Source organism: Lissotriton vulgaris, chromosome 7 (assembly GCF_964263255.1).
Source record: "Lissotriton vulgaris chromosome 7, aLisVul1.2, whole genome shotgun sequence".
NCBI lineage: Eukaryota > Metazoa > Chordata > Amphibia > Caudata > Salamandridae > Lissotriton > Lissotriton vulgaris.
In genome coordinates, this window is record NC_141695.1 from 125363739 (window position 1) to 125375233 (window position 11495).

Genomic DNA, 11495 nt, shown 5'->3' on the forward strand with positions numbered 1-11495 from the left:
CGGAGTAAGAATTCGATGCTCCCCTTAGTAAAGAATGGGTGGTTAAGATTCGGTGTGTCAACCTCTGATTCTTTAGGGGTTGTAGTTGTGCTAGGATTTAAGAGCTTAGGTGGTGGGGCTATCTCCGTAATCTTCTTCGATGTGATAGTATTAGTGTTACTCTTACCAAAATCCAAGTGCGATATTTTAGATTTCCCCCGTCCCCCCGCTGATTTCCGAGCCCGTTTACTGGGCGGGGGCCTATGTATCTCTGCCATAACTTTTAGTTTAGGCTTGTTCTTATTGGCCATTAGTGCTGGTTGGGTTTGAGTTATCAGGTCAACAGGAATGTGGGAGATCTCTGGGGGGGCTGCCTCTACGCTTTTATCAGATGGTAACCCTTGGGTCGAAGAGACTTCCCTGAGTAAAGCAGGGAAGTCCTCTATTATTGAGGTGTCTAGGCTAGTAGATGGCGCACCTACCTCTTGGGTAATGGAGTGAGGGATAGTATTTAGCAGAGGCCTGGTTTTCATACATTCAATGGAGCGCCTACGCTCCGCCCTACGTTTCTCAAGTGAACCTTCCGAGTCCGTTTCGCCTTTGTTGGATTTGAAATAATTGTCCAGTGTCCCGGAACCGGAGGCACCATCCCTTGAGGGGGTTTCCCGTGGTGGAGGCGAAGGCATAACCTTGATTGCAATGCAAAGTGGGATCAAGAGAGTGGGCCCAGCCCGGCCTCCTTCGGCCCCTGACGGCCACAGACGGTCCCGCCCTTGTCCCGGGCTTCTCCCGGTCGCTCCCGCTCGCTCCCGCGAAGCGGTGTTCCTGCACGCCTTAAGATGCTGCAGCTATGTGATTGGCGGGGGGCGTGGCCAGCGGGGAGAGCAGCCCAGGTGTTGCTAGTTGGGCGCGCAGGGGCTCCTGGTCGCTGGAGTCCCCTGCTTAGCTCGCAGCCCCGCTGGTTCTCTTACCTGCCCCCGCGTTCCTCCCTGGCTCCTCTGGGCAGTCCACAGGCAGACAACGATGCGCTGCGGGACCCGCGGAGCGGGTCCGGCGAGTCGTGGGCGTGAAAGCAGGTCCGCTGGGCAGCTGGTGCAACGAGCTCCTCCTCAGGCAGCAAGGTACGCAAAAGGGTGTCCCACAAACACAGGGACAGCAGCAGCTTTTAGGTCCGTTGGCGGGGGGCGTGGCCAGCGGGGAGAGCAGCCCAGGTGTTGCTAGTTGGGCGCGCAGGGGCTCCTGGTCGCTGGAGTCCCCTGCTTAGCTCGCAGCCCCGCTGGTTCTCTTACCTGCCCCCGCGTTCCTCCCTAGCTCCTCTGGGCAGTCCACAGGCAGACAACGACGCGCTGCGGGACCCGCGGAGCGGGTCCGGCGAGTCGTGGGCGTGAAAGCAGGTCCGCTGGGCAGCTGGTGCAACAAGCTCCTCCTCAGGCAGCAAGGTACGCAAAAGGGTGTCCCACAAACACAGGGACAGCAGCAGCTTTTAGGTCCGTTGGCGGGGGGCGTGGCCAGCGGGGAGAGCAGCCCAGGTGTTGCTAGTTGGGCGCGCAGGGGCTCCTGGTCGCTGGAGTCCCCTGCTTAGCTCGCAGCCCCGCTGGTTCTCTTACCTGCCCCCGCGTTCCTCCCTGGCTCCTCTGGGCAGTCCACAGGCAGACAACGACGTGCTGCGGGACCCGCGGAGCGGGTCCGGCGAGTCGTGGGCGTGAAAGCAGGTCCGCTGGGCAGCTGGTGCAACGAGCTCCTCCTCAGGCAGCAAGGTACGCAAAAGGGTGTCCCACAAACACAGGGACAGCAGCAGCTTTTAGGTCCGTTGGCGGGGGGCGTGGCCAGCGGGGAGAGCAGCCCAGGTGTTGCTAGTTGGGCGCGCAGGGGCTCCTGGTCGCTGGAGTCCCCTGCTTAGCTCGCAGCCCCGCTGGTTCTCTTACCTGCCCCCGCGTTCCTCCCTGGCTCCTCTGGGCAGTCCACAGGCAGACAACGACGCGCTGCGGGACCCGCGGAGCGGGTCCGGCGAGTCGTGGGCGTGAAAGCAGGTCCGCTGGGCAGCTGGTGCAACGAGCTCCTCCTCAGGCAGCAAGGTACGCAAAAGGGTGTCCCACAAACACAGGGACAGCAGCAGCTTTTAGGTCCGTTGGCGGGGGGCGTGGCCAGCGGGGAGAGCAGCCCAGGTGTTGCTAGTTGGGCGCGCAGGGGCTCCTGGTCGCTGGAGTCCCCTGCTTAGCTCGCAGCCCCGCTGGTTCTCTTACCTGCCCCCGCGTTCCTCCCTGGCTCCTCTGGGCAGTCCACAGGCAGACAACGACGCGCTGCGGGACCCGCGGAGCGGGTCCGGCGAGTCGTGGGCGTGAAAGCAGGTCCGCTGGGCAGCTGGTGCAACGAGCTCCTCCTCAGGCAGCAAGGTACGCAAAAGGGTGTCCATTTACTTGTTTAAAGCATTTACCCCCTGACGAAGAGCCACCGGCTCAAAATGCATTGGGGATTGTATTTATGCAAATGATGCCACTTTATTGAAATTTTGGACACTATGATGTGACAAAACATTTGCTTCAGTTACTTCTACATGAAGAGCATCTTGATCATTTGGATTACAATTTGTGAATACTTATTCTATTAATTGAATGTGAAAAAGTGAATAAAACTTTGGATCATCACACTCGTTGAGTACCATTTTGCTCATCCAGCATACAGGAGTGCTCAGGTTAACCACCTTGTGTTCACAAGGTTTTGCACGCACTTTTCACTTCCTGCCCTTCTCGGACAGTAAGGACAGCATCCTGATCACCCTAAATGACTTAACTTTCTTGGTACATCCTACCGAATACTGCAGTTTACCCCAGGAGTGCAGCGGATCCCCATAACTTGCCACTTTTGAAATGTAAACAGTGCCTCTTGCATTGCAGTGCAGGCACTTCATAAAAGGAGGAAGTGTACATGAAGCAGCCGATAGTTTGAGGTGAGAAATAATTCTCTGGGCAGTGCCAAAGGCCACTCCATTTATGTTTTAGAGAATTGCTTGCTATAAATTGAGGAGACAGCGGCACTAATAAGCCATATCTAACAAAGTGTTTGCAATGGTTTCCCTTCGTAGGGCCTGACTATGTGTTTGGTGGTGCTGGAGCGGGGTGGCATACAAATCCGTCATTATTTTGCACTACATGTCACCTCAGTTTGGACCCAGCTATATGCAAATCAGTTGTGACCTTGATCCAATCGGAGCAGTACAGCCCGGACTGCCAAGCCAGATCCTCCCTGAAACGTAACAAAAGCAAACCAGGACCGGTTTCGCCTTACCAATGGGATCATCTGCTGGGTTCAGCTTGGTTCCAGTGACACAGTGTTTACAGCCACCACGTCTTGGCATACCACTCCCACCTAGAGTGATACAATAAAATATGCAAAAGAGATGGATGGAATAGTAGAATTAATCTCAGCCACTGGTAATTACTCGGGCCACATCGCAATGCAGCACTATTTTTCACACCATATCTCATCAGTTTGGCCCATCTACATGGAAATCAGTCTTGACCCTGTTCCAATCGGAACTATCTCGCCTGAACTGCCAGCCAGGTCAACCTTGAACCAGAACACAATCAGCCCAGGACAGGTCTCGCCCTAGTTATGTGCTCATCAGCTGGTTACAGCTTGGTTCCAGTGTCACAGTGTACACGGGACCCATGTCTATGCATAATCGTGCCACTTTTTATATAGTTTACTGTGGTAACCATTGACACATGGCTAAGCAATCCACTATTAAAAAAAAATCGATTAGAAGAGTGTATGATTTCTCATATCTTGGGGTGCCCATTGATGCACAGAGCTTCTGGCTATCTTTCGTGACACACAGGTGTCTCTGTGGATGTGGTTTTTGTCCTAGCAAGAATGCTGGGAAATAAATCTGCATTGTCTATCCTCGAAATATACAAACACATGCATGTTCCAGTTTTATCTTATGGGCAGCTATATCGAGTTATCGAAATGTGCAAAAATGCAACAGGAGAATATTGCTTCTGTAGGCGGCTGTGAGGACTTCCACCATGTAGTTTGCACATCAGCATACATGGGGAGTTGGGCCCCTTGATATAAGGAGGACTCTATCACCCATCCTTCTTTGGATTTCTAATTTGGAAAATGAATTGGCCAATTTCAGCCACGTGGTTATTAGCGACTGCTTAGCACACAAGCGTAGACATAAAATTAAATGGCTAATTTCACTAAGAATAGTATGGAAACATTATAAAGACCCATTTACTTCCCCACACCTGATAGTTGAGGCAGATGACGTATGGGTGAAAAAGTTGTTTTTTCTTTTTCGTAGGGCAAAGCACAACGAGGAAGAATTTAAAAAACTCACTGTTAGGGACCATGTCATGATCCACACTTGTGAGGTCATGGGGCTCTACTTAGATTTTGTAAAAAGTGCATGGGAAATGTTATTGCTAGCCAATTTTTAACCAGGCTGTATCATAAAGCTGTCCCTGTGATGAGGTTCCCACTCAGACTTTGACATATTTAGGGGGAAATGTGCAAATATGGCATACAGCGCAGCCCCCGCAAGGCTGCTCGGTGTTGCGTGACAAGGAGGGAGCAGGAGAGCGCCATTTCCTCAGAAATATGGCTCTCTCCTCCACTTTCCTTTTGTGCTGATTGCTGTAGCCATGTGCCATGCACACACCTTAGCACCATAGCACTAGGGTGTGTGCATGAGTCTGGCATAAGTTTTGGACAGGAGGGTATCCTTCTACAAAATACGGTGCCTAGACATGATGGAATGCTTTTCCCACTTTGTACACAGTGCGGCACACATGCAAAGTAGGAAAAGCATGTATTAAAAAAAGCAATTCTCCTGTTAGCGCCTCTTTTGATGGGACGTTAACTTTTGGCCCAAAACTATGTCTACAAATCTTTGTAAATATGATTTTGCATCAAAAGGCAGGGTGGGTGTATGTTCCACCCATGTAACGCCCCCTTGGTGCTAAGGAATGCAAAGCAATGCTTTGCGCTGCTTTGCACTACTTTAAGGGTGCTTTCCAGAACAAAACAAGTTTTGCTCTACAATGTTTGTAGCAAAACAAACATTTTGCACTGGTTATGGTCACATTTGTGATACTAACCCGGCGTAAAATGTTTGTAAATCTCCCTCTTTGTCTTTTGTTGTAAATTATATGTGTCTCCTAGGTGTACATTTTGAATATCAATGTTTAAACTGAACGGTTTGTACCAGCACTGTCCTGCACTTTACTTTTTCAGCATGTTTTCCACTCTGATATTGTGTTCCTCAATTGGTTGCTATTTGAAATGTGCCGCTCAGTTGGGCAACTCAATGAATTTTTAGAAATACGATATGTAATTGTTTTTTACCTTTTATGATCATGCACACTAATGTATTATTTTTATGTGCATTATTTATTTCTGGATTTATTTGGGTTTTTACCCTTGATGTATGTCAGAGGACCTTGAGCTTGAAGAACTCACAATAAATGACGCTGCTAGCATTAAGACCAAATTATGTGTAAACGTACAAAATAACACAACAGCCTCAAGCACAGAAAATATATATTTTATATATCACCTATATTTTAAGTAGGGTGCTCACATGTTAGTAACATTTCACATTTCTGTATGAAAAATGATGTGTCTGCTGGAAGAAGAAAGACTGAGGTCCCAAATAATTGATCCCACAATTGTCAAGATGTAATGGGCCCTCTAGTGTCCACTCTTAGTTATAACTCATGCAAAGCATTGGGGTGACTTTTTTAGTCAAACACATGCATTTACAGTAATGACTAATCAGAGACTTGTATGGTATTATGTATTTAATCGAGAGAGTGCACTGCCCTGCTGAATCTATTTGCTTAAATGAACTATCAGTTTAATATCCCAGCATGCACTGAGAGCTGGCAAATGTAAACAGTGCTCATTGCCTTCACAGCCACTGAAGCCCGGGGTCGCAAGAAGTGCTATGTGTCCACAGGGGTCACAGGCATGACACCTGGTGACCTACAAATGACCTCCATGCGTATCTGCTTGAAAAGTGATGCACTCTGTCCCAATGGACTCGCCAGGGGTCACAGGTGTGACCCCTGATGACCTGAATATGACCTCCATGCGTATCTGCTTGAAAAGTGATGCACTCTGCCCCAAGGGTCACATCAGGGTCACAGGTGTGACCCATGGTGACCTACAAATGACCTCCATGCGTATCTGCTTGAAACGTGATGCACTCTGTCCCAATGGACTCGCCAGGGGTCACAGGTGTGACCCCGGGTGACCTACAAATGACCTCCATGCGTATCTGCTAGAAAAGTGATGCACTCTGCCCCAAGGCTCACACCAGGGTCACAGGTGTGACCCATGGTGACCTACAAATGACCTCCATGCGTATCTGCTAGAAAAGTGATGCACTCTGCCCCAAGGGTCACACCAGGGTCACAGGTGTGACCCATGGTGACCTACAAATTACCTCAATTCGTATCTGCTTTAAAAGTGATACACTCTGCCCCAACGGTCACACCAGGGTCACAGGCGTGACCCCTGGTGACCTATAAATGACTTCCAGGCATTTCTGCTTGAAAAGTGATGCACTCTGCCCTAATGCCCCCAGCTTTCTAGGGTCACCAGTCTTTTCAAAGCTGCCCCATATTCTCCTACCACGGGAATGCCAATGGTTTCACTCGACGTCTGAGCTCATATATTTTCTTTTTGACTCTGCAGTTCCACCCAGAGAGGACAAACCTAACGGTGTGTCCTGCTGGTCCTGCGTCCACCTGGGCAGCTATGAGTGCGATGACTGGAAGACGCTGCAGTGCACTGACTCAGAGACCCACTGCTTTTCCTTCAAAGGACAACTGGACCTCACCGGAAGTAAGTAGAGCACAAGTGAAGTTCACACGCACACACTGGGTTCTGTTCTCGCAGTATATCTTACACGACAGTCTCCCCTCTTTGCCCAATTCTCTAATAAACATGTATTCCTGTGTTTTCGGTGTAATCTAGGAGATAGGGCCTTCCCCAAACTCTCAGCAGTAATGGCAGGCTAACAAGGGTCTCCAGAACCTTCTCGACTTACCATGTCTAGAGTGGAACAGAAGCCATTCGGGGTAGGTACTGTCCCCCAAGGAGACTAGAATTAAGGTCAACAAAATTGGGATGGGCAGTTAATGGGTAAACCTGGGTACGGGTGTTGTACCCATGTCATCAGGGTACTTACTATTCATATACCTGATTTTGTGACTGACAGGTGCTTCTCTACAATAATACAATAGTGTTTTACCAAAATAATGTTGAATCTTTGAAGTGGCAATATTATATCAGCTTCTTTCAGAGTACCTCTTTTTGATCATTGAAGGCATGCCCCTAACAAATGAGAGGCATTTTGCATTATCATGCTCTCACAATTCATTTTCTTCCACTGGCTCTCAAGGCGCTATATCTCTTATTGAAATGTACCTCAAGCACGTGAGTGTACTTGATTCAACACTGTGCCACCTCTTTCACTTCTGTTTTCTCTCTTTCCACAGATCAGCCTGTAAAAAAGGTCTCCTATGGCTGCATCAATTCTGAGGGTTGCGACCAAATGAGGGAGCTTCCAGGAGGTCTGCTCCCAGAAGTTCTAAGCATTCACTGCACCAAGGACTATGCGACATAGTGATGACCGCCAGACCATTGAAGTCCATCCTTGTGGGGTTACTGATTGAAGCTTACCCAAAATAGTCTCCATTAGGCTAGAATATGTCTTGCTATTGAAGATGGTGGTTCTATCAGCTCTGTACTTTTTGCATCTCATAATAAAGGCATTCAAGTATCACAGAGGCATTGCACGTGGTTGTGTGGTATGTACTGAACCAATGCTGCAACCCAATATTTTGAGACAGTTATTTACCTCACAGATGTGCACTGAACATTCAATTCATTAATCTTAGAAAGTGTAAATGTAGTGTATTTTGTAAAGCGCACAGCTGCCCCAACGGGGCGTCCCGGCGCTGTATAACGCTGTGGAACCCTTACTGGCTCTCCCTGTGAGATGTCCCTCCTGGGCACCCCCAAGGTGTAGCCAGGCATCCCAGTGTTGTAGGGGCCGTTGTGGAGATTAAGCAAGCTATTGCCCAGAATTGCAGCGTGGGACCTATGATTAGAGTAGGCACCGAGGCGAGAATTATCGAGTCCGCGGACATTGAGCCCACGACCCTGCAGCGTCGGGACTTGAACCCTGATCCCGGGCCTGATCTCTGCTTCAGAGTCTGCCGCCCTAACCTGTGAGCCACACTTCTCCACTAGAACTATATGGTGACAGGGAATTCACATATTACACAAAGATATTAAGTAATCCATATGTGCAGACAAATTGTGAGAGATCTGGCAAAGGGTTCCTAGTGGATCTACATATACTGTTTGGATACTGGCTGATCTACATGAACAGAAGGACCTACAGACAAAGGGACTGATGGGATCTATACGTGCACAGGGATATGAGGGCATTGTGATGTACTGAGGAGATCTTAAGTGACTTACACATGTAGAGTGATATGAGGGGATCTTCATGTTCCTATGGATCTCAGTGGATCTGCATGTCCTGGGGTGATCTGCATGGATGCTGTGTTCTGCTATGGCTTTGTAGTTTATAGAATACTTATCACCCCTGAGTATCCAGGTGCTCTGTTGCAAGTGTATAAGGCCAGCCCAGAAGGGTCTACTTGAAAGGCCAGGTCTTCAGCTTCATGTGAAAGTCAAGAAGAGAGGAGGAGGCTCCTATGTATTGTGGGAGGTTGTTCCAGGCTTTAGGAGCCAGGTACTAGAAGGCACTGCTTTTGTGTATGTGTTGGATGTGTGCTTTTAATGAATGCGTCTATTCAGGTGCGCATTGTCTGTGTTACTGAGAGCTTTATAGATGTGGGTGAGGAGATTAAAGGGTGTGCACTGGTGGATTGGGACCCACAGGAGTTGTATATGTTGTGGTGTAGGCTTAGTTTGGGAGTTTGAGGACAAGTCTAGCTGCTGCCCCTGCTTGGACAGTTTGCGGTCTTCTAGTGACCTGGATAGTTATCCGAGTGAACAGGGTGTTCCATTCTCCAGTCTGCTAGTGATGAAGGCTTGGGTAATCATTTTACTGGTGTTGTCTGGTAGCCACTTGTAGATTTTCTTCAGCATCCTTAGAATATTTAAGTGGGACGAGACCACTACATTGACTTGGGAGACTATGTTTAGTTTGTTATCTGTGACTTTTCTGAGGGTTCTTGCTTGTGAGCAAGGTGTGGGGGAGGCACCCTACTATTCGTAAATTGGGATAGGGTAGGTACATTTTGGCAAAACTAAAGCGTCCCAATTTGTATGCACGAGTGTGTGTGTGTTCTAGGCAGAGTAACTTGTTACACTAGAGATTACATTAACATTGTCTGATAATATATAGCAAGAGAATCAAATCGCCATCAAACACTAAATGATAAAAACCCGAACAATTACAAGATGTAAAATACACATTTTCAATTTATTCCACAAAATTTAAAAACTGGTTCATACACAAAAACATTCCATGATTACATTATTAAAAAAAGAAAATCAACATTTCATGATTACACTTCAGAAAACAAAGTTGACGCTGCGTTTCAAGGATTTACAAAGATGTTCACCTTCAGGACAGTTTTCTCACTTCACTATTGGGTTACGCTTACTGTCAGTTTAACTTTACATCAATGTAGGCACGATGAAATGGAGATAGAATTTCATAGAGGTATCACCCAAGGTTAATACCAGTGAGTGAAATACTCAAACTTTTGAAGACCTTCGTTGGAGCCACCGTATAGTATAATAAAAGGACTAATTAAAAAATCACAAAGGAATCTTTAATTTGGTGTGCTTGTGAGTCACAACTGGATAACGACTGAGCCTAGGACCTCCCCATCGGTTTGCTCTTCTAGATCCAAGAATCTGGTCTTAGAGTGTTAGATACTTATTGCGCAGGCTATACGTTATAGACTTTAGCAATGAGAAACGGACTCCCTGCGTCCAATGAGGTCTCTTCCTGTTGTGGAATTAGAAAAGGATCCAGGAGCTGTACCAAATTTAGTGAAGTTATCCAAAAATATTAACAACAGTGTTTTCCCAGCTCCAAGTTCATCTATGCCCGGATTCAGTTGGGGCTCTATTCTGACTAATATCTCAAAGCTGAGATAAATACTTGCAGGAGTAACATATTATATTTATTGCCTTGTTGGCCTTCAGATGAATGATATTACAAAATTGAAAATCCAGAGCTGTACTCTTGTTTGTCTCATAGTTAAGTAAGTTACAATGGGTAAAGCTTTTTCAGAGACTATATGCAACTAGAGTAGGCTCTACAAAAAATTTCAGAGATTTGGAAACAATTGTCCGATCTAACTGAGTAGCAGCGGTAACCAGGTATTGCAGGTTCCTATGTCCTTTCACCTGCGCTTCCCATAATATAATGAATTGCCAGTTGATTCATTGCCAGTTGGTGGAGAAGTGTGGCTCACTGGTTAGAGCAGGCAGACCCTGAAGCAGAGGTCAGACCCGGGACCAGGGTTCAATTCCCGACGCGGCAGGGTCTTGAGCTCAAATGTCCACGGACTCGATAATTCTCGCTTCGATGCCTGACCTAATCATGGGTTCACACTCTGCAACTCTGGGCATTAAGCTTGCTTAATCTCCACAACGGCCTCTGCGGCGGGATGCCTGGCTTTCACCTTGGGGATGCCCTGTAGGGGCTATTTCACAGGGAAAAGCCAGGATGGGTTCCCAAGGCAAGCGCTTAGAGACCCCTGGGTGATAAGCGCTATATAAATCCAATATACAATACAATACAACAGGAAATCAATAGGGAAGGATATAGTCTATCTTTATTCAGCTTCCGACATTTGAATTTTGTGATGGTTTTCTCAATGTATTTTCACCACCTTAGGTTTTTAATTTGTTTTTGTTTTTTCTTCTGCGTAACCAAATGAATTAATATGTTTTCATGCTAGGATCTTTTTACTTATTAAAAACAATTCAAACCATACATAATAAAGCAATAACAACATACAGATTTCCAATGTACTTTATGTGCCTCCTAAGGCCTTTGAGACACCTCTGTAAAGCAGGAGGTTCAGGGGAAAATGGAATAATCCTTATTAAAAATTAAATGCTGGTGTGCGCCCATTATAGGTAGGGAGTTTGTGAGATAAAAGAAGAATCATTGATTAAATATTATATGAATGTTGGTGTGCACTAGTGTTTGAGTTCCTATGTAAAACCCTACAATAAATGAAATGTGCTAATGCATATGTTGAAGGGAGTCCACGCAAAAGGGAGGAAACAGATACATATTTAATCAAAGTAGGAGATGCACAAACAGATCCATTTTGGAGAAAAGACAGTGCCAACCAATCGTCCTGACTCTGCGCCTGCCTCTTCGCCAGATGAATCCAGAGAAATTTAAAATCAATCTGAAAACAGCTGAAAAAAATAAAAATAAGCTTACAGAACACAACAGCAGAGTTTCTGTACGTACAAATGTTTACCTCTTGAAA

At 47.0% G+C, this 11495-nt stretch overlaps 1 protein-coding gene across 1 annotated transcript in view; it reads left to right on the forward strand.

The window, feature by feature from the left end:
- Nucleotides 1-7777, forward strand: part of LOC147700980 (phospholipase A2 inhibitor and Ly6/PLAUR domain-containing protein-like) — a 176040-nt gene extending 168263 nt beyond the window's left edge. Inside the window, exons 4-5 of the mRNA XM_086928558.1 lie at nucleotides 6685-6834; nucleotides 7491-7777. Coding sequence (XP_086784684.1) covers nucleotides 6685-6834; nucleotides 7491-7618 — 278 coding nt within the window. The 3' untranslated portion in view covers nucleotides 7619-7777. The remainder of the gene's footprint in view (nucleotides 1-6684; nucleotides 6835-7490) is intronic.
- The last annotated feature ends 3718 nt before the right edge of the window (nucleotides 7778-11495 follow it).